Here is a 25,339-nt window from a genome sequence, read left to right as displayed (position 1 = left end):
CGGTTACCTCCAATTCCATCAATCAACTAAAACATGCACATTAGTCATATAGTGAGTTATAGGTAGGACCTGTAGTTTTGAAGACAACAATTATATTTTCATTTCGTGTTACGTCCGAAAATAAAGCTCCTTCCAACAAAATTAAACAATTTCCTACTTGGAACTGCATTTGCAACCAAAGCAAACATCCTACCATAAACTATTCGTGAAACGCTATTAAAAGAATTGACAAAATATCTGTCAATTGAAGGCATGGGAGGCTCAGAGGAAAAGAGATCATTTCCAGCGAGAAGGGCCCTTTGTTCGATTCCATGTAAACTTTTGTGGATATCACAAGGTCAGTTGTCTTCCTCGGGATTTCTCGTTTCTTTCCACCACCTACATTCCACGAATTATGCCACTGTCATTCAATTTCATTAAGCATTCGTTTTCTTTAGTCTTCAATGTGTAACAGTGGGATACTCTGTAGATTTCATTTAATTAAATTTAAATACTAGTTTTTATTTATTTATTTATTTATTTCGAGAAGAGTTTAATATTTGTAGTCTACTGTTGCATTACGAGAGACAAGGGACAGCCATATATAACAGTCTTAGTGGTAGTATTTTTAAGGTACTTCCCTCTCACTTGTTCCATGGAAAAAAATACAGTAAGATTACGCAAACATTATTAATGAAATGGAATGTAATTTCTACTTTTACCTCCTTTTTGCTAAGCTATGCCCCTTAGACTAAAGGAGAAGGATGATTAATGAACATGAATGACAATGAAAGAATGGAATGAGAACGTGGGAAGAAACGGGAGAATCCCAAGAAAGCCCATGGACACGATGTGGTTCACCACAAACTCCTTTCGCCGGATAGAACGATGGATCCTTCACACCAGAGTGAGTATTCTACCACTTACCTCCCCCCCCCTACTACCACCACACACAAATATGATTAATGTTCACCGTTGCCTTTTCTCTAAGAGACTAGATATCTTAACGAAAAGCAGCGAGTAGATGAAAGATTAACATTTTCAATTCGTAATCAAAACGTCTTCGGCTCGAATCCAGAGAAAGACCAGCTTCACTTAAGTATTCTATTTTTCTGCCTCAGTACCATATAGCAAAAATCTGGACGATATCTGGACTCAGATTTTCTTCTGGAAATTTCTTCCGACCACCTACGACCATGTTCCTAGTATAAAATTGCTTCATTCCCTGTGTTCACATTCACAACTATGTTAACAAATAAATAAATCTTTAAATTCTATTTCGAATCTAATGAGACCATCAAATTTACTCTGAAAAAACTTCGGTTTCTTTCTCTGACTTTATAAAATGTAAAATATGTAGCACAAAACACTATTCTTTTTATAACGTAAGTATCACAAAACTCAAAAGATGAAGTTTATAGCGATATCTTGACCATTCACAAAAAGTCTTTATAGAAAAATATTTCACTTACTTCATCCTTAAAGAGCCACAGCCTCATATCTTCTGGGCGTAACCTCAATCGCGCACAAAGGAAATCATAAACTTGTTTTACAGTTGCCATTCTGCTAAAAGCTGCTACGTATGCCAAATATCGCTTTGGAGGAGTTGGAAGATTTGCTACATACGCATAACCCGTTGTGCCTGTAATACAATGTATACAATCACAGCATGTAACGGTATTCTTTTGTAGAGATAAAACCAAAACTCAGTTTTGACGACATAATTGTATCTGTAGCAATATTCGGAAGTACAGTGATTGTACGACAAAAAAGTAAATTACGTTGGTTTTCCACCTTCCATAAAAATGTTGAAAAAATATACGGTACATATTAAAGGTTTCAACAATGAAAATTAAATGAAAGGCTTGCAGATCACTTAATACCGTTTCCATACATTGGTGACTTCTTTAGATCAATATGTGGAGACACCAAAATTTCTTTATGAAAAACTGATAGTAAAACGTTTTTACATAACAAAGAGGAAAGAAAATTAAGAGCACTACTCACTCAATTATTATAAACATATTACTAGTACATTTCTGCATAGCAAAGTTTGAAGATAATAAACAGAAGTACTAATACAACTTACTACGAAACTTAATACGAAGTGTTTGCAAAACAAACATGAAAAATGAACAACAATCTGCGCAATCACATTCAAAACTTGCCACTTTCAATTAAATTATATTCATAAAAGCCCTTTCTTCGAAATCTGTAGAAGATAGGGAATCTGATATAATTAAAAATAAATATTAAGGAGGAAACTATTGTGTATATATAGACCATCAGCCAAAGGACCCAAATTCTATTTCATAATATAGACACATAACTGGCAGAGAACATTTAAGTATTTTCCTAAAAGTTGCAGTGTTACAAATGTGGCCATTTTTAAGACTATATATCTTAACAACTTGGCTTAGGTTATGCCTGTAATAATAAAATGAAACAAACGCAAATATTATATATTCCTCTTTTCTTTCCATCTGTAATTAAAATTCGTCTCACTGTAGATCAAGAAATGGAGAATTAATACAGAGTGCCTCGTTTATCGGCACGAGAAATTTCAAAATGCCAAACGTAACAGTTTATATTGGATGTTAAGTCGATATGAATATGATTTTCAGCGCAAAGATGTGCTTTTTACTAATATCAAACATGACTTCTCAGGAATTCTCCTCCCAACGTAAAGGAAAGCAAAAAATGAAAGTTAGACTTTTTTATTTTGAAAAAACATTAAAATTTATGAAAATTCATTAAAACGCGACAATTTTACTGTTAATCCGAGAGCCAACAACATTATGTTAATTTTGCGAGTACAATTCTATACTAAAGTTATAATACTTTCAAAAAAATAAAAAATAAAATAAAATAAAATAAAATAAAATAAAAATAAAATAAAATAAAATAAAATAAATGATAGATATAATTGTTCTGAACATGACTGTACCATACTCTTTACACACGAGTAAGTCATAAATTCGTTCGTTTTCAAACGTATCCGAATGTACCATATTAAGTTACGTACTGAGAACAATGATAAGTTTGTGTAATGTGGAGCGTGTCAGCCATTACTTGGGCATTGTACGGCACCTATTTTTGCATTATAGTAAAACTAGGTCACACATGGAGCTCGATCAAGAACCCATTCGCATATTGTGATTAAATTATTGGAAAGGTGTAACTGCGGAAGCTGAAAAGGAAATCTGTGCTGTGGAAGGGAAGGGAACTAAATACTCGGACAACGCAAAAGTGGTTTACGCGATTGAGGCAAAATGAGCGCAGATCTTGGGCCAGAAGACCAGTTTGCTATGAACAGGGATTTTCTAGAGCAAACTGTAATCAGGGTATCCAGTCTCTTTCCGAAAAAAAAAAAAAAAAAAAAAAAATCCAGGACATTTCCAGGACAAATCACCAATTTTCCAGGACTTCGACATAGGAAGGTATAACAACTGTAGGTTCAAAACTCACAACAGTGAAATGAAAAGTACAGTACCTTATGCACTGAATATAATGCAAGTACAATATTAATACACAATAATTAAATACACAAAGCGGAGCGTAATGTGCTGGTTTTTTCCCTCCCAATTCTCCTTTATAGCCATTTGATCCAACCACATCCAGGACATGTATTTTCATTCTTTTTACATGACATTTTAATCGTGCACCTAACAAATTTACCAACAACAAAAATCTATTTTTCGTACATGGCATCTGCATTGCTTGACAGTGTGGCAGATATAATTAGGAAACAAAAAAGGAATTATATTACAAGTTTTTCAAGTGAGTATGGAGTTATGTGATTTCCTCATCTATAGACATAATCTCTTTTTCTTTAGCGAACCTGCTCTATGGATAGCATTTAACTTTGTCAATAAAGTAAATAAGACTTCTGCTCTGCTTCATGTGCAAACTGCTTCAGTTCCCAAAGCGTTACTTATTTCCATCAATTTCCTTTTCTTTCTCTGCAGCTGCTGTACATTTCCAATTATCTCTTCCCTCTTGCACTGTACTTGACTTTTTCTTTCGATAGTCCTTATTTTCTCCAGTTCTACCATATAGCGCTGCCTTGTATGCAAGCCATAATGCAGCATTTCTTTCGTGACATTGACTTATTATTCAGCACAAAAACAGGAAAAGCAAACAAGAATAGCAATCAATTAAAATCTTCATTATTATTACGCAAAATCTGACATTGAGTACTTCTGTAAATTTCAAGGACAGAAAAGCATTTTCAAGGACATTTTCAGGATGTTTCCAGGACAAAATCAGTTTAAGGACATTTCCAGGATTTCCAGGACGAGTGGGAACTCTGTGTAATAACTGATTCACACACTAGTACACAATCAATTTGTACTCATTATCCTCACAAAGACGACTCATTATCCTCGTGACGACAAGTTTTGGTGTCTGATCGTTATGATGAAAAAGATGAAAAATAGATCTTGCGATATTAGGCTGGTGTCCACCAGTGGTTTTAACCAGGCGAATAGGCCTGCCAATTGTCCAAAGAGGAAAGTCTGAAACAAAAGTAATGTTGTACATATGGAGTAATATCGGTGGTCCAGTGTTCTGGGAACTCGTGTTAAAGACGACCGTGATAAGGGTAGAAACTTTTACACTGAACAATTACAGCGCTTATCAGATTTTATGTGGAAGAAATACCCAGCTTTGATAAACAGGAAGAGGGTTCTACTTTAGGTCAATAATGCCTCGTGTCATCGATCACGTGTAGTTACCCAAAAACTCCAGGAATGTCAGGGATTTAATACGATTAAACCATGCATACAGCCCAGGCTTAGCTTCTTCAGGTTATAATTTGTTTTGCTCCTTCTGACATTTCCTACAAAACTACGATTTGAAAACGGGGTGGAACAGGCTGTGCGAGTTTTTTGGTATTGCATACAATTGTGGCTAGCAACTGTTAGCAGAGCACCACCCAACAAATAAATTTTACTTTGAAGAATAAGGTAAGCTTATTCTTCACGCGTTCTACATAATGCTACAACTTCACATTAAAAACAGATACTCGCTATACAATATCAATTGGTCACAAAATATCAGCACTATTACTAATGACAAATTGATGAAACGAGAAGAAAAGGGAAAACACTTTTCACCGATTTACAGTTGGCTTTATTTCCTTGATATCATACCTCGTTCAGAATGAGACACAGCGATTTCCTTCAGAACACCTAATATCAATTCCTATAGCTCACAAAATGTATAAAAATGTTACTGCTGAGCAACATATAAAATATTTGAACTGACTCTGATCAATGAACAACTGAAACTTAGTACAACATGGAGTACTGAAAAAACGAAAGAATAAAGCCCTAATTTGAGAGTAGCATCTGGTGGCAAGAAAGAAAATTAAGATATGCTACTTACTAAGCGCCGCTGCTCCATATCCTCCAACCATTCCGGACCACGTTGTCTGCGGGTTTCTATTTTGTTGCGCCTGATGCCGTAATAGTCGTAGATTGAGGGGATATAACTCCAAATCCACATGCTCACTATTCTTTGGCAGAATCACCTACATACAATATAGCAATTGTTAGTTATTTGTTATCGCCTTTGAGAAGGATGACGATGTGGTATGATTATGATCGTGGCGGTGGTGGTAATGGTATCAGTAGAAAAGTTTTCTCATATGCACAATGCCCGATAAAGTGACCAAAAATAATGATTCATTTTGGGGTTAACCCACTTTAATGGATATAAAAAATGCACAGTATACTAGAATACCACAAGAAAATCAAATCAGTGCGTGCGGATCGACATGAATGTCCTGCATGTCAAGGCATGGTTACCGATCCTCTGTGTAGTAGATATTTCAATCCACTCACAGGACATCACTACTTTTGTTCTCTCATTTTCAGTTGACCATACAGTAATTACTGGGGTCCAGCGAATCCCGAAAATTAACCAACTATTTCCAGAAAAATGCAAATTGTATTATCTCATTTGCAGGTAATATGAAAGTAGTTGATCACACAGCAACGATAAGATCGAAAAGATCCCGAGAAGCAACGAACCATTTCCAGGAAAACGCTAATTGTATTCTCTCATTTGCAGATAATCTAAAAGATGCTGATCACACAGCAACGAATAGTGGTCACGGGCTACGAGACAAATTATTCTGATTTTCAGAATAACTGTTTTTAATCATATATTTTTAAAGAGAAAACAACGAAAGGAGAGGTAGTAAAAATCTCCAATTTAAAAATATTTTGCTCACTTTTACAAAGAACAGTACCATTACTAATACTATTCAAGGCATAATTATATTCATGAAGACACAGTTATTGGCATAATTATATTCATGAAGACACAGTTATTGTGCCCAAACTGTTACATGATTTTTTTTTTTTTTTTTTTTTTTTTTACATATTATCTCATAGCCTTGCTCAGTGTGTTGTGTTTTAGTATCATAATGATGTACCAAATTTCACATAAGTAAATCCCCACGCTAAGCGGGTTTGCATATCCAGGCTCCTAACTATGAAAATATTTACGATCACTCCAACCCCAATCATTTCACAGATTCAACCTGTTGTATATAAGTTATTAGGACATAAAATTGAATGTAATTTATACGAAAAACCCTTTTATGCATTGCAAGACCTGTAACGTCCAAATATTCACCACAAACTTATAGTTGTATCGACATAAACAAACAAACAAAATTAAAAAAAAAGTGTGGAGCAGGAAACCACTTTACACAAAAGTCAAAAGAGGTCATTGAAGGCATACGAACTGGTCGAGCGGTTTGGGTGACTAGTCTGTCAATCAGAAGTTTATGTGTTCAAACCCTGTAGAAAATATTCGTTTTGTTTTTTTTTTTTTTTTTTTCTTAAAAGTGTGTTCCTATTTTCATCAGAGGACTGAGAACATTTCTTTGAATAAATCTTTGGAAACTACTTTTCTCTCAAATTCGATTAGAAGCGAACATTATATGAATTGCAAATCTAACATCCACAGCTGAGAACAAAATATTAAGTATGTTCAATATGTCATTATTATCCTTTGATTTGTAGTGAAAAACTAATTATAAGCATTGACAATTTCAGAAGATTCTCCCCCGGTAATGGTCAAGATATGAATGAGAAAAAACTGATAAAACATTATTAGTCCATTTGAGCATGATCGAAGATAACTTATGGCCACGAAGGGGAAATTTATGTCGACAGGATCTCAAATTCTCCGACAGGTCATGCCCTGAAATCTTCACTGTTTGAAAGGTTTCCTTAACAAATAGAATATTATATTTATTTCTCCTTCTACGTTTTGAAATGGAAAAATCATAATTTTAAATAGAATTATAATACGATAAGCTAAAAGATTTATACAACTAATGAAGTAAATATCCTTGTGTAAGTTATCGATTTCTATTCGGATTAAAACTCGAATATTCGTTTGCATCACACTTTAAAGTAAATCCTCTCTATATATAGTTCCTACTGGAAAGCATGTTTAACTCCAATTACTTAATCAATATTTTTAATAATATATTTTTATTGTAATACTCTTACTATTCAATGTTGTATGCACTTAATTTCCCAAAGCAAAACCTCACAAATGTATAATTGACTAGTAAATATTATCAAATAAATTATCATTTAGTTTACGTAAACAGTGCATCGCCTGATTTGAAACTTCGTATTTTAAATAATAATAATAATAATAATAATAATAATAATAATAATAATAGTAGTAGTAGTAGTAATAAAATCATAGCCATATCTTTATCAGAATTTCAGGCTTAGTCAATAAATGAATTCAACATAGTCTCTATTCGAAGCTCTATTTAATCGAATCAGATAGAAATACGAAGAGGAACTTCGAGAACAGGTAAAAGAAAAATGTTACTTTGGTGGGTTTGAAAGTAACTTTTAAGAGGTTTTTTTTTTTTTTTTTTTTTTTTTTTTTTTTTTTTTTTTTTTTTTTTTACAGACAAATGCCTTGGACACTATTTTCTTTTCTTTAAGTTAACTGATTCACCGAACGTATCTGACATATGAGTAACTTGTCTCTATTTTCTACTCGGTTATACACGTTTTACAATCTTTTCCATTAACCTTGAACGACAATAACACGAACACAAAAACATCCACGTAGGTATGACAGTTAAAATTCCTAACTTCCCCCACGGGGAATCGAACCCGGAACCACATACACCTGAGGCACACGTGCTAGCCACTAGACCAGCGGGAAGAACAAATAAAATGTATTTTGTAGTGTCTGAAGTTTATAGCTATTTCACCCTGTTGTAGTATGTTTATTGATTTTTTAATGTTTACCGTATTCGTTACTTTGAGGAATGATATATATTATTGATATAGGTTTTATTACATATTCGGCCATAAATATTATATAAATTATCAGAATTATTCATGATCTTCCATGGAAATTCACTGGTGCATGCGCAGTAGAAACAGAAGAACACAATTTTCTGATGTTGGTCAGAACGCAAATTTCTAACAGGCTGTCTGAATTCCTTGGTGGAAAGCAGTAGTTCCCAACCTAGGGACCTGCAGCTTCCTCCTGAGTAAGCATGAAGAGCGAGTAAGGTGGCGAAAGCTACTGGCATAAAAGAATTGTGCAATAAGTAAATAAAGCACTACTTATTATGACTTTCAAATTCAGCTTGACAATTTTATAATTGCCGTTTTACAAAAACATCATATTGCACTAGGAGGGTATGCAAAAGTTTTGCTGGAAATAAATATAAATTCCTGGGATGATGATGATGATTATTATTATTATTATTATTATTATTATTATTATTATTATTATTATTATTATTATTATTGGTCTCCTACTTCTTGGCCAAGATGTGAAATATTCACTACCTTCTTCATACCGCTAAATCAATTTCTTCACTGTTTTCTCGTCACAGCTCATACCCCTAGCTATCTGAATGGCAATTTGTCTAATTGTTGTTCGACCTATGATTTTCCCTCGCATAGTAACAGATAGTTTTCTACAGCTTTTAGAGCGAGGTATTTTGACAACCTGTAGAAATTTGCATTGTGATTCGTATTAGCAATGACAGTAAAGTGGATATTTCTGTTCCTACTGTGCATCATCAGTATCATTATATCAGAAGTATTCCGCCATTACCAGCGGGTCACTTACCGCAGCTGAGAAGCTGCCATGCTCCACGATCTTCTGTTAACCTCTCCATCTTCACATACGATTTTTCTGTTTTGATATCGCCAATAGCCTAATTCTGTTTCTATATAGTCTAATTCGTCCTCTCCCTCTCTTCCCTGCCACCATACCCTCTAGCACATCCCTCATGATACAGTTCCTTCTTAAGAGTTTCTACAGTTTCGTCCATGTTTATGTCCTATAAATACAGTAAAATACAGTAAACGAAGCATTTTATGAGTCTTTTTCTTTACAACTCTATTCGTGGTCCCCTCAAAATACTATTTCCTCCATCCTAAAGGCTCTTTTCGCCATTTCTATCCTTGCTTTTATTTCACGTTCGCATGTCAAATCATCACTAGTAATAGTACTCAGATATCGAAAACTAATCACTTGTTGTTTTTTCCCGCTCCTACTTCTATATTTCACACCGATCGCTTCGTTTCAATCACCATGGATTTTGTCTTTCTAACATTTATTTTCATCCCATATTCTTCACAAGCCTTTCTCAAGTTTTCTACATCTTATTAATTTTCTTTTTAGATTCTACAACAACAACTATATCAACCCCAAACCGTATACACCTCACCATTCTATCTTCTACGGAAATTCCATCTTCATTATGTAGACTCGTTTTCGTTATCTCTTCTAAATAGTTATTAAATAAAATATAATCGGCGGAATATAGCCCTATAATCTCTGTTGAACTCATCTTCCAATTACACTGTCTGTCTACTGCGCATGCACCAGTGAATTTCCATGGAAGATCATGAATAATTCTGATAATTTATATAATATTTATGGCCGAATATGTAATAAAACCTATATCAATAATATATATCATTCCTCAAAGTAACGAATACGGTAAACATTAAAAAAATCAATAAACATACTACAACAGGGTGAAATAGCTATAAACTTCAGACACTACAAAATACATTTTATTTGTTCTTCCCGCTGGTCTAGTGGCTAGCACGTGTGCCTCAGGTGTATGTGGTTCCGGGTTCGATTCCCCGTGGGGGAGGTTAGGAATTTTAACTGTCATACCTATGTGGATGTTTTTCTGTTCGTGTTATTGTCGTTCAAGGTTAATGGAAAAGATTGTAAAACGTGTATAACCGAGTAGAATATAGAGACAAGTTACTCATATGTCAGATAAGTTCGGTGAATCAGTTAACTTAAAGAAAAGAAAAAAGTGTCCAAGGCATTTGTCTGTAATTTGCAAAAAAAAAAACAAAAAAAAAACTAACTCTTAAAAGTTACATCCAAACCCACCAAAGTAACATTTTTCTTTTACCTGTTCTCGAAGTTCCTCTTCGTATTTCTATCTGATTCGATTAAATAGAGCTTCGAATAGAGACTATGTTGAATTCATTTATTGACTAAGCCTGAAATTCTGATAAAGATATGGCTATGATTTTATTACTACTACTACTACTACTATTATTATTATTATTATTATTATTATTATTATTATTATTATTATTATTATTACTATTATTATTATTATTATTATTATTATTATTATTATTATTATTATTATTATTATTATTATTATTATTATTATTATTATTTAAAATACGAAGTTTCAAATCAGGCGATGCAATGTTTACGTAAACTAAATGATAATTTATTTGATAATATTTACTAGTCAATTATACATTTGTGAGGTTTTGCTTTGGGAAATTAAGTGCATACAACATTGAATAGTAAGAGTATTACAATAAAAATATATTATTAAAAATATTGATTAAGTAATTGGAGTTAAACATGCTTTCCAGTAGGAACTATATATAGAGAGGATTTACTTTAAAGTGTGATGCAAACGAATATTCGAGTTTTAATCCGAATAGAAATCGATAACTTACACAAGGATATTTACTTCATTAGTTGTATAAATCTTTTAGCTTATCGTATTATAATTCTATTTAAAATTATGATTTTTCCATTTCAAAACGTAGAAGGAGAAATAAATATAATATTCTATTTGTTAAGGAAACCTTTCAAACAATGATAATTTCAGGTCATGACCCGTCGGAGAATTTGAGACCCTGTCGACATAAATTTCCCCTTCGTGGCTATAAGTTATTTTCGATCATGCTCAAAGTAGACTAATAATGTTTTATCAGTTTTTTCTCATTCATATCTTGACCATTACCGGGGAGAATCTTCTGAAATCGTCAATGCTTATAATTACTTTTTAATTACAAATCAAATGATAATAATGACATATTGAACATACTTAATATTTTGTTCTCAGCTGTGGATTTTAGATTAGCAATTCATATAATGTTCGCTTCTAATCGAATTTGAGAGAAAAGTAGTTTCCAAAGATTTATTCAAAGAAATGTTCTCAGTCCTCTGATGAAAATAGGAACACACTTTTAAGAAAAAAACAAAACGAATATTTTCTACAGGGTTTGAACACATAAACTTCTGATTGACAGACTTGTCACCCAAACCGCTCGACCAGTTCGTATGTCTTCAGTGACCTCTTTTGACTTTTGTGTTGTAAAGTGGTTTCCTGCTCCATACTCTTTTGTTTTGTTTATGTCGATACAACTATAAGTTTGTGGTGAATATTTGGACGTTACAGATCTTGCAATGCATAAAAGGGTTTTTCGTATAAATTACATTCAATTTTATGTCCTAATAACTTTTATACAACAGGTTGAATCTGTGAAATGATTGGGGTTGGAGTGATCGTAAATATTTTCATAGTTAGGAGCCTGGATATGCAAACCCGCTCAGCGTGGGGATTTACTTCTGTGAAATTTGGTACATCATCATCATCATCATAATAGGTATTCTGCTTTTATTCGCAGGTCACTTGCCGCAACTGAGAAGCTTCGATGCTCCATAGTGTTTCGCTAACCTCTTCGTCTTCAAGTATGACTTTTCTCTTTTGATATAGTCTATCAATTGTAGCCTCTTTCGCCTCCCTTCCTCTTTCCTGCCACCACACCCACTAGCACGTCCCATATGATGCAGCTCATTCTTCGACGATGTCCCAATTAGTTTCTCTTCCTCATCTTAGTAATACCTATAGTTGTTCTTTTCTCCCCCACCATTTCTAACACCCTCTCGTTCGTTTTCCGTTTGACTCAACTAATTCTCTCCATTATTCTCCACACTCACATTTCGAAAGCTTATTTCTTCCACTTAAAGCTTCTTTCGCTATTCCTACACTTGCTTCTATTTTACGTTCTTACTTAATATCATCACTAACAATACTGCCCAAATGTCGGAAATTAGTCACCTGTTCTATTTTCTCCCCTCCTACTTCTATATTTGACACCGACCCCTTCGTCCCAATCGCCATGTTTTTTGTCTTTCGCGGGACCGCGGTGGCTCAGTCTTAGAGCGTTCACCTCTGGTGCTTGGGGTCCCGGGTTCGATCCCAGCCCCCGCCAAGTGAACTTTGTGATGAACAAACAGCGTGTGCGTGAGTTTCCTCATACTTTCTTCATTCCATCATTTCATTCATTTCTCATCATCACCGTCCCCTTTAGCTTTGCCGGCATAATCGCGGGACGTAAAGCTCAATTTTTTTTTCTTGTCTTTCTAACATTTACTTTCATTCCATATTCTTCACAGCTCTTCTTGAAGTTTTCTACCATATTATTAATTTTCTCTTCAGATTTCGCAATAAGCGCCATACCATCTGCAAACCGTATACACCTAATCGTTCAACCACCTACTCAAATGATGTCTTCATTACGTAGGTTCTTTTTCACTATCTCTTCTAGATAGATATTTAAAAATGTTGGCGAGAGACAGCATCCCTATCGAACTCTCCCTTCCAACTGCACTCTCCTCTGTGATTTCCTCCCCTATTCTAACACTTACTTGTTGGTTGAAGTTTCTTATCAGTCTTTGATCTTTCCATTCCAACTCAACCTTCTATACAACTTCCAACAACAATTCCAAATTCACGCAGTAACAAGCCTTTTCTAGATCAATAAATACAACACAAATCTCTTTCCCTTTTTCTCTAAATCTTTCACCGATCACCTTTAATAATCCGATTACATCTCTATTCATAATGAAGTGAGTGGTTAAATGATAACACATAATACCCAGGTCCTAGGCGGAATTCTTACCCGCGAAATACAGATCTTGCCTCAGACCAGTGGCCTTTTTGAACGCCTACAACATTGAAAAATGAAAAAAAATGAAATGAAATCTTTAAGTTTTACGTCCCACGGTTATGCCGGTTAGGCTAAAGGAGACGGTGATGATGAGTAATGAATGAAATGGTGGAATGAAGAAAGTGGGAGGAAACGGGAGAACCCCGAGAAAACCCACGCACACGGTGTTTGTCCACCACAAAGTTCACTTGGCGGGGGCTGGGATCGAACCCGGGACCCCAAGCACCAGAGGTGAACGCTCTACCACTGAGCCACCGCGGCCCCAACATTGAAAAATGAAATGTTTTAGTTTTACGTCCCACGGTTATGCCGGTTAGGCTAAAGGAGACGGTGGTGATGAGAGATGAATGAAATGGTGGAATGAAGGAAGTGGGAGGAAACGGGAGAACCCCGAGAAAACCCACGCACACGGTGTTTGTCCACCACAAAGTTCACTTGGCGGGAGCAGGGTTTGAACCCAAAACCCCAAGCACCAGAGGTGAACGCTCTACCACTGAGCCACCGCGGCCCCTCCTACAACATTGAGACACATCTGTTTGATATTTTAATATTAATAGTAGAAATTATAATTGCGTACGATTAAGTTTCTATAAAATAGTGACTCAATGACTCAATGTAGTACTGAGCACTTGCTGTTGCCGGAGGCGCTGACTGTTATAGTTTGTCTCAAAATTATTTTAACTAACTATTACATGCATCATGATTTTTAAATTCTAAAAATTCCCGATATACCATTGTCGTGACACTTCGGATGGGAACCAATGCCTTAGACTACTCGACCATTGTAAAGAGAAGAAAGATAAAAGCGTAAGTCGTGAGTGGGAAAGGGGAGTCGCTGATTTGAACTGAATCTTCAATTTGATAGTTTAGTAAATATAAATTAAAATGGATGAATTTTGGAATTTTGCTTTGTATGTATATGTCTTGTTATTGGTTAATTAACATCAGACTTCCGAAGAGAAACATCAAATGAGAATTTAATGACCGTGTCTATAGCGACAACTCACAGTCACGACCCCTCTTCAGTTTTATTAGAAAGAGGAAAAGAAAGAGTGAGGAGGAAGATGAAGGTAGGAGAAAAGAGGGAAAAGGAGAAGAAAAGAAGAAAGGAAGAAGGAACTAGAGATGAAGGATTACTAGATAATGATAGGAATATGGTAAAGGAACTCGAATGGTTATTGAAAAGGTGATTCATACTCGAATGTTATTACTTGAAGATCATTTCTGAAATGATCCTGAAGAGACCCATGTTCCCTCATACTACCTCGACCTCGATCCAGGCAACTGCACACATGGGATTTGCCCTGACCCAGCCCAGGTGATGAGAAGTTTTAAGTTAATCGTTTATCTGCTACTTCCAAATGTTAAATAACCTTTATTCAGTATCTGAATATCCATGGTGGAGATCGAACACACATTTGAATTAGCCAAGGAAAAAAAATATCAAAGTGATGTCAAATTTCCCACAAATAGAAGTTTTGAGATTCCTGAAAGTCTGTCGTTATTAGAGCTTATCCTGTTATTTTGGCTTTCCTCCTAGAGCCGATTTAGACTAATTTAGAGCTAGTTATCCGTCATGACTTCGGTCATGCACCAACACAGATAATACACAGATATTATAAATACTATCGTAGTAAATCAATATTAAATGCCACCACTTAAACAAAATTTGTCATTCACTCACGCACACACACATACATACAGGACAATGTATCGATATAGGTAAACCAGTTTAAAAGAAACTATCATCTAGCTACAGTTGGTGAACATTTATTACATCTATTGAGAAATTAAACACAAAATGTTAAGAACATGCAAATAAATATACACATAAATGTATCATCCCACATACAATATCGGACTACATCAATGTAAATATACATATATATTTGATATTAGTAGACAGACGAAAAGAGAATATTGATTTTAATTTTTTGATAAAATGGAATGTACATTTAAAAAAAAAATCTAGTTACCTTTTATAATATTTCATACAAAAAAAAAAAAAAAAAAAAAACTTAAAATTGATGGTTAGAAATTGAGTCTGTATCTCACAAGAAATTTCAAAAGCAAGAATAATTTAACGAGTCCTTCCTCGTACTTTCCGACGATTTGTCATGTCACACGTATTAGCAAAACATCCTTTTGGAGTTCATGTACTTACTTCATTTTATTCAAATGTACACACAGTTGAGGATTTCTCTTTTGTATCAAGAACTTGCTTACTGAGGTGAAACACTGTTCAGGTTTGAGGATTCGTATATAATGGATAAAATTGAAACGTGGTGGTACAAAAGGATTTCAGGCTTATAAACCTGAGGATAGATTTGCTGATAAATTAGAGTTACGATTACGACCTGCCTTAATTCCATGCTACATGCAGTTAGGATAATAACAGAAGATAGAAGATGTTAACAGTTACATATATTACTTAATAATATCACAAAACTTGAAGAAAATTATCTAACATGCGGCGGTATTTTTTAAACTTACATTTTATATTCGTCGGATATTTCGAAACTATGGCAACCAACGACCGTTCGGGGTAGGTACCGAGACCCTTTACATATATTTGTTTACTCAATTCAACATTATACATTTTACTTTAATATCATATTTATATTCCACACGTTTAATATCTCAACATACATATACTCCATAATTATTTAATCCTTCAAATTAATGACCCCGGCAAATAAATTTTTCCAGGTTGCAACACTTCACATAAGAAAATCCGGCTGTATCACAAATTTAACTAATTGACCGCACATGAGATAAAATTCATATTATCAAGCATTCTATTTAAAATAGTGGACATTTAATGTGCAAGGCAGGCACGTAAACACAGATGGGCCCAAACAACTAGAACATTCACCTTTATGGTAACCAATGGAAACGAAAGTAGAAATGACTGATAGTCCAACGGAGAATTCCGAACGGATAATGATAAAAGGAACGAAAGCAAAATTTAATCGTATACTGAACTATCGCTCGCTAACGCAGTGGGTAGAAATGTGGTGGAAAACGGTCCCTTGATATTCAACATCAACGAATACCTCCACGAATCGTGTCTCGCGACATCTCAGTTGGTAATTCAGTTTCAAATAATATATGTTAAATGGTTGATATTTGTTAAGTTCAAAATTTGGGGGGAAAGGTTGAAAAATTAAAAAAAAAAAATCTTAGAGAAGAGAAATTAGAAGTTTAGCTAGAAAAGGGAAGACACAACGGCGCGCCAAAAGAATAAGCTAGGACACTAAAACTACAAAGATAAGTGGTCGAATTTAGACATATAACAATCCACAGACAAATATACTTTATATATACCGAAAAAAGCGGCGTACTAAATGCGTGACGTACTGGGGAAGTCTTATTGCCAAGAAGCAAGTCTGTGTCTTGTAAATAAGAACTTTACAAGTTATTGCTTGTGAAATTATTACTTAGTAGCCGTCTCCGGCCCAAACCAACAAGGAAAAAAAAGAAGGGGGAGGGGCAAGGCAACATTGCCCAAAATTTTGAATTTCTAAAATACAAAAAATATCCGACCCTTCAGAAACTGAGAAGAGTTTCGAGTAAAGTATGAAAACACTAGAATAAAGTCGATAAAACAGCAGAAATCCTAACAGGGACTTGCCAAAATTAAAAAAATAAAATAAAATAAAATAAATTTTGCACTAGTGTTATCTGCCAAATCCTTACTAGTCGCTCCCAGTCCGCAAGATTCGCTACATCTTGAGGCGTCAACTAATTTCAAAACGCTATATATACTAGAAGTAGAAGAAATAAAAATTCATGACACTGGGATTTTGGACGCTCTGGTACGGTAATATGAGATTCTACTGTAATAAATCTAGTAGGTTATTCAATCCTATCCACTTCGTCATCTTTGCGAACAGTAATGAACTTGGCTTAATCAGGTGACGTGGAAAAAAATGTCAGGGTTGCAGAGTAGTATCGCTAATATAAGCTGAACGAATATATTTAAACTGTACCAATCTGCACACAGCTATTCCGTTATATGATTACTTGGAATCATTCGCTACATGACTACTATTCGCATCGTCAGACCAGATGAGCAGTTAGAATGTACTGTTACTATTAAATATCGAGCCAAGAAGTGAGAATACAATCCGTCATTTTCACACGACACACTATCCTCACACAAAATTATGACGTAATGGTCAGTGTACTAAACATTTATTATTATATAAATACAATCAATACATTGTGGCAAAAATTACAACTGGGACTTATGCACGGGCGTCCTATTATTTATTCACACTCACTACAATATATATATTATCACTATTTTTATTCATTTATATTTATTCTCATTTATAACAAACTTCTTTATAGACACCCTATTCCATCTTTCTGCCCTAGACTGTTCAAAGCTGTCTCATTATATATATTAAAATCAACAAACTACTATAGTACACTAATCAATATGAATGAATTTGTATGAACTGATACTAAATTCTTTCAGTACAAACTACAGTATGTTTCAGTTCACGGCTTCATATTATGTTTATACAATGAAAATTCAATATCATTAACTATCCTCTTAATTAAATGCAATTATATTTTTTGAAAGTGTCAACAATGCGATCGTTCACCGAACGTAATGAAGAGAGAGAATTTAAAACTACAGCCTGACAACAGAATAATGCCATATAGACAAACTTCAGTTTAAAGATAAACGTAAAGTTTAAATTTGTTAATAATTCGATTACCGGACTATATAAATGATTGTGCTTTTCAGAGAAGCTAAATTATAATGTTATTCATCTACATCTCTATTCATATGGACCAGAACTAATATTCATGCATCAATAATTACAAAAGAAGGGTAATTTTCAAGTTGACTGGATCCTTAAGTTTCTGAGTAACACTAGCAGTGAGTAGTTCATAGCCTGACACGAGATGGCATTGGTAGTACGAAAACAAACTTTGCATTATTAAACACGCTTTGTACTCTGTTATCGTTAACTATACGCAATATACTATGTAATTACGGTACGGAATTACTATGAATTTGCATTGTGAATTAATTTACCCATTTAAACTGACCAAAAGAGATGAATAATTACACGACAATACACTGTCCGTAAATAAATAAATCATACTTTCACTCACACGTTACTTCTTATCTACGTATTAAATTACACACATACATGCTACATTCCACATAAACTAAGACAACAAATATTAACATATATCACTACACATGTTAAATTATATTATCACACAACTAAACTATACGTGAATCAAACAAATTACTAAATTTCACCATCCTAAACCGGCTCTATGAACTGGGAAAAGGAACGGAATAATCAGAGCCCAATGGTCCTTCTATTAACTAAGTCATGTTTTTTTAATTTTAAAATTATTGTCAATTCCCCAGAAGGGACATATTTAAACTATTAACGAAGAAGAAAGATAGGTCCCATTCCTGATGAGAAAAGAACCCTCGCGAAAAAATCATTCAACCCATTTTCGTTGGAAGCTTTTGTCAATTCAAGAATAAATGAGAGTTCCTATGCTAACTTACACTGACATTATGAAATTCAACTTAACTACAAGGAAGTCTACAAGTACCGCCATGTTAATAATAAAAAAAAAACACATATACTTCATATACTAATAAGTGGACAGGCTATCGTACCCTACACGAATTTGGAGGGGTAAAAAGGATATTCTAAATGTTTTAATTCATTGAATCTTAATTCCAAAATTACTTGAAGCCGAAAATTAATACACTGCACTGCAAATCCTGTCCATCATCTATATGCACCAACACGGCGTCCCTGACTTAAACTTCCTATTTTACGGGTTTTAGTCTATTTCATGATATAATTTTATTATTCCTTGGGACTACTTGAGCTTCCGAGTGTTTATTTAGCTATTGTTTCGTATCTTTACCTGAGTTTTGCACCTTCTCCCATCAAAAAAGTCCAATTTTTTCAAGAGCCGAATTAGCGTGATCTGGCTTCAAGCTCGTCCCAGGTAAAAAGACATGGAGACGCACCATAATACTAAGGCGTCAGAAATAAGTCCAATCAGAGCAAAGAATTTTGGCAGCGGAAAATATAAAACGAATGAAAAATAGTAAAAACTGGATTAAACCGGATTTGGAGAGGATATGGGCATCCCAGAAAGACGAAGGGGGTCTAAATTATTCTGACAAATATCAGATTGGTGGACAATTTCGGAAATTTCTGTCCAATTGTTGACCTATGATTTTGTATCGCATGAAGATGTATAATTTCAATACTCATCCATTTGAAATGCCCATATACAGAGTTTATAATGAAATAATACATGAATAAAGAAATTATTCTCCGAAGTATAATTCTTCCTAGATTACTCCGAAGCTCCCAGACTAATTTCAGTTTAAGGAAAGAACAAATGAATTTACTGCATAGACCGAAATTGTGTGTTGAAAAATCTACAGCACACGGTACGTTGGAAAAGTATTGGGTCCTTCCAAAGAAAAATTTCATTAGCTTGACTGTAATGGCACATTACAACTAACTATTACATGCTTCATGATTTTTAAATTCTAAAAATTCCCGATACATCAGTGTCGTGACACATCGGATGGGAACCAATGCTTTAGACTACTCGATCATGCATATTGACGATTAAATTAAAGGAAACATTATTTCCATTAGTGCATTTACTAAAAATTACTTCTCGATGTCTTTGACACATTCATGGTATTAGTATTGGTACTTCTAATAACAGCTACTTTTATTCAATTTCCTGATACTGATATATTTCTGTAATTATACTCCCATGGCCAAAAATTACAGTTAATTGATTGGTTGCTTAATTGGAATTTAACGTCCCGTGTTAGCACCGGGCCTACATGAGACAACATATACTGCTTAAAATAAAGCTAGATGCAACTGCGGTTAATATTTACATCGGTACGATGAAAACGAATATTAGGAGTAGGACATAAATAAACAACACATTAGGGATGGCAGAAGTAATAAATCTACTTTTATATTATCAAAATTTCACAGGAAACAAATCACAAGGTTGTTTAGGTTACTGTGTTTCACAAGTCAAAAGTTAAATAGTTAGGGGAATTCAGGAATTATCATTAAAACACGCTACTCTAACCCGAAAATTCATCATCATTTTCTTCCATTCATTCATCATTGAATCGTATCCTATACAGAACCAATACAGTCTAGTTCATTATTCCCCTTTTCCCCAGCACCTTGTGAGTTACATGTCCCGCCCCTCTTAGACGTTCCAATTTCATTATCTGTATAATATTTGGTGATCTGCAGCTACTCCGAATTTCTCATTTTATGAAAGCGTTACATAACTTTTAAAATTCACTATTTATTGTTCTTTTGACACTTTAAATATTCTTGTTACACCTACCTACGTTTATTTTGAGACCGACTTCCTTACACGATGTCAGAAAGATATTCGCGTTTTCTTGGACTAATTTTACATAGTTTTATACTAAGTCTATTGTCCACATATTTGATTGCAGGCACAGTCCATCCAATGCTACTCGTCTAATTATGTTTTTTAATTTCCCTAATAGAGTATTCTATAGTTACGTTAAAAAGTAACAGGGACCGCCCAACCCTCGATTAGTGAAACAAATAGGTTGGAAGTATTTTGCGAAGAAAAGAGAAAAAAATCACCAAGGTAGTCAAACATGCTGGTGGTCAGCTCTTCTGTCTGCCTTCTACGATCACTGAAATTATTCAAGTTTTACCACAGTAAAAGAAATAGTTTCCACTCTTCATCACTAGTATCTACAGGTAGACCTGACGTGACTGGCTGACTCAGCAATTCCACAATCTTTGATATCATTGTATTAAAACTTATGTTACTTACAGAGCACGGCAGTATGAAAATTGAGGTTCATGAAAACTAAGTAACGGACACCGGAGGGACATGATTATGTTACAGTGAAGTTACACACATTTAGATTTACCACAGCTCATTTGTTTGTGATTGTAAGCTATATACAGGGAATACACTAATTATAAATGTACGTATATATAGGCTAACGTGAATAATAGGCTAATATTGTACTCAAGTGTTTGAATTAGATGGAAAATTAGGGGATAACTCTGTACACAAACAAATATATCGATGGGGGATATGTTTATGTGGACACGTACTGCAAAATATAACGCTTGTGCAATAATTTTCTTCTCAAGTAAAAGGCATATCTTTGCACGGTTCCTTAATTCACTTAGTGCCTGTGTTGAAAGGAAAAGTAACCAAAGAAGAACATGAAACATTATTATTTAATACTGAAAATGTAGTCAAAGGTAAAGATCATGACGATTTACGACAAAGTCTGTAACAGTTGTCTCCAGTATAATCCTGCGGACACTAGTTTCTGATCGAAGTCTGCTTAACTATTTAATCAGTTGATGATTTATTCTCAAATTGCAGAAAATATTTTCTGTGCTAAATTTGTACAAGCTGGAAATAATTCCTGTCCTTTGTGAGGAGGCAGCTAAATCGCTAGGTGTGAAAGAAAATTTTCCGTGTTTGTATCTGAGTGTGTCCGTACAAGGGAGAGTTTTTTCTCATAATAGTACATATATTACTGAGGTTTCTCGTGGTAATATGGTTAGCGTACATAGCGTACGTTAGCGAGACCTGGATTTGATTCCCGGTGGAAGCTCATGTGATTCAGATCCCACATTGTTTTACGTCCACGTCTCATATACCCTCGCACTTGAAAAGGACGCCTAACCAACCAATCAATCAATCAATCAATGAAACATATACTGTTACCGGGACAAAGAATCTGTCTGTGTTAAAGCGGTATCAACTATTGAAAAGTGTCCGTTAATGGAAGTTTTAATGAGTATATATATTAAGTATAGTCTTCCATATAATAGTTGTAGCAATTCATCATCATCTCTATGTTTTATTATTATTATTATTATTATTAAATAAACAAACAACTATGGATGGCGTTACCAGAAGAAACTTAAGGTTCCTAATTCTATCCTTCTCATATTGTAAACTTGTCAGGAAAGCTTTCACCTTCATTTGATACATTTACGATCTTAACTCTTAATATATCGATTAATTTCCACATGTGTGATCGATGTGTTTGTAAAACAAACTCTCACCTAAGAAAGGAAAAGAAATCAAGAAACATCTTCGAATAAATGGATGACGCCAATGAAATGCATATCAACACTGACAAAAGTAGGAAAGACAAGGAAGATCCAAATACAAAATGCTGGTCCAAGCACTAATAGCACGACCAAGCATTAAACTAATAACATTATGCACTTGAATTGCTTCTATCATTAAACCAAAATAATCCTACAGATAATATTACTTCATCGTTTACTTTCCAAGCATACATTCTGCTTAGGGGTCTTTGAACCAATTCGAATTGACAGAAAGCCACGTTACATACACGTGACAGAAGAAAGCAATATTCTACTAACAATGTACCTTCAATCGTCCTTTATACAGGCCCATACAAGCTCAACAACAATTATATTATCACAATATTGCGAGCGGTGATTATATTCAATGAGAAAAAGCGGAAAGGCTATTACTAACCGCAAAAAATATGTAGAAGAATTTTCTTCTACATGCAACAGGTAGCGCTTTCGGAAGATGCAACTTTCTTCATCAGCTTTTGGTAGACTTAAAAAAGAATAAAAACATGAAGGATGGTTAAAAAATTGTTAAAAGGTTAGGATATGTAAAAAACATATCTTCTGTCAAACATTAAACCATACGGGAATAAAAACTCACTGACATTGTACACTGCTGTTCACTGTTTTCTGTTCTTGCTTTCCACATGGTAAAATTATGTAGTGAAAAGATTACTCCAAATAACATTTATTTCTCCTCTATCCAGGTTAAGTGAGGGCCTTTCTTTGTGAATATAATATGATTCTTTAATTTTTCGTTCCGTTGCTGTTTTTGCTTTTTCAATTAAACATGATTCCACGATATGATGGTTATAATCCTTAAAATGCGTTGCTAGACCGGAAAACTGTTGCGGATTCCGAGATTTCGAGGTACGATCGTGCTCAGTTATTCTAGTACAAATGTTCCTTTTCTTTGACCTATATACACTTTATCACACTGACATTTCACCCGATAGGCTCCACTGCTTTGTAAAGGTCAGTAAAAAATGCTTTAAAATTGGTTATGTACTTACCCATAGATTTTGGAGGGACTTCTGAAATTTTGATGTTGTGTCTTTGCACAAGTAGAATCTTCTTGATTTTTGCTGAATCATACTTTATTACAAATTGGACATACAAATTGGGCAGAAAAATGGTTTCCAAAAATCTTTATTGTTAAAATGGTACAAACAGGTACAACAGGAGATCGTCGGCACCCACCATTAACCAACAACAGATGCCGTAACTGACAGATGGATTGGTGTCCCTTTGGTTCCACATTTTTCAGCAAAAATCAAGAAGATTCTACTTGTGCAAAGACACATCATCAAAATTTCAGAAGTCCCTCCAAAATCTATGGGTAAGTACATAACCAATTTTAAAGCATTTTTTACTGACCTTTACAAAGCAGTGGAGCCTATCGGGTGAAATGTCAGTGTGATAAAGTGTATATAGGTCAAAGAAAAGGAACATTTGTACTAGAATAACTGAGCACGATCGTACCTCGAAATCTCGGAATTCGCAACAGTTATCCGGTCTAGCAACGCATTTTAAAGATTATAACCATCATATCGTGGAATCATGTTTAACTGAAAAAGCAAAAACAGCAACGGAACGAAAAATTAAAGAATCATATTATATTCACAAAGAAAGGCCTTCACTTAACCTAGATAGAGGAGAAATAAATGTTATTTGGAGTAATCTTTTCATTACATAATTTTACCATGTGGAAAGCAAGAACAGAAAACAGTGAACAGCAGTGTACAATGTCAGTGAGTTTCTATTCCCGTATGGTTTAATGTTTTGACAGAAGATTTGTTTTTTACATATCCTAACCTTTTAACAATTTTTTAACCATCCTTCATGTTTTTATTCTTTTTTAAGTCTACCAAAAGCTGATGAAGAAAGTTGCATCTTCCGAAAGCGCTACCTGTTGCATGTAGAAGAAAATTCTTCTACATATTTTTTGCGGTTAGTAATAGCCTTTCCGCTTTTTCTCATTCAAGAGTTATATTACTTTGTACCAGAAAATTATCGTACCTGCCGAGGCAAAGCTGGAGCGCCACCATACCACTGGAACAAAGCTTTCCATAAGGAATCTGGGACAAGCTCGAAGTCCCGGCCTTTGACAAGCACCATGTTCTGCTTAAGTCTTCCTCCTTCACCCGTTAAAGTAATCACCTGGAACAAATATTGATTATGCTCAGCAAACACTTCAATAACGCTGTTAATTCTTACTATATTTTTCCTTCAATTTCAAATTAGGAAATAAGCATTTTTTTTTTTTTACCTTATGATGTATATATTTAAAAAAAAAAAAAAAAAGTGAAACGGAAATCGAATATTCTATAAATCTACCAGTTCCTTAAGCTGCTAATGCGAGGGAACAATACTTATGGTTAGCTTCGCTCAAAACTATAGGAATCAGAAAAATCGGTCCAGAAGTTAAAAGGCATTCATGTTTCAGATTCGCGCAGTACCTTCCCAACGAATGAGGGAAGTCTGATATCGTAGAGATTTTCAATGGAAATCTGACAATAATACTTTGGACATCTTTTAAAATTTATGATAACGTTCACGTTCTTGTATTTAGTACAAACTTCCAGCATGTTCTCTCACATACCTCCCATAGAACTTTCTTTTACTGAAACTTCTTTATCGGGAATTTCTGAACAAGAAAATTGAGGCATCATTTTTATAATATTAATTATTTAAAAAATCCATTAATGTGAATTTTTACTTTGTGTAATCCTTGGAATCTTTTAGTAAACGACATTCAAGATTTTGTTCATCCTCCTTTCCTCAACCATAGGTAGGTGGGCAATATGGATAATATTTGAAACTTTTTCCGCTCTTCACAGAGCTGTTCAAGCATGAATATAAACTTAATACTACTAATAAAGA

General features: G+C 34.4%; 1 protein-coding gene across 2 annotated transcripts in view; it reads right to left on the bottom strand.

The window, feature by feature from the left end:
* The window catches only part of Usp32 (Ubiquitin specific protease 32), a 153,022-nt gene that overhangs the window by 85,609 nt on the left and 42,074 nt on the right, over nucleotides 1-25,339 (bottom strand). For both annotated transcript variants that reach the window (XM_081768800.1, XM_081768801.1), the window contains exons 12-14: nucleotides 24,476-24,616; nucleotides 5,368-5,512; nucleotides 1,452-1,621 (exon numbers count right to left, since the gene is read on the bottom strand). In XM_081768800.1, the coding sequence (XP_081624926.1) occupies nucleotides 1,452-1,621; nucleotides 5,368-5,512; nucleotides 24,476-24,616 (456 nt within the window). The remainder of the gene's footprint in view (nucleotides 1-1,451; nucleotides 1,622-5,367; nucleotides 5,513-24,475; nucleotides 24,617-25,339) is intronic.

This window comes from Thermobia domestica, chromosome 8 (assembly GCF_964235325.1).
Source record: "Thermobia domestica chromosome 8, izTheDome1.hap1.1, whole genome shotgun sequence".
NCBI lineage: Eukaryota > Metazoa > Arthropoda > Insecta > Zygentoma > Lepismatidae > Thermobia > Thermobia domestica.
The sequence above is the reverse complement of the archived record's forward strand: the minus strand, read 5'-3'. Positions and strand labels throughout refer to the sequence as shown.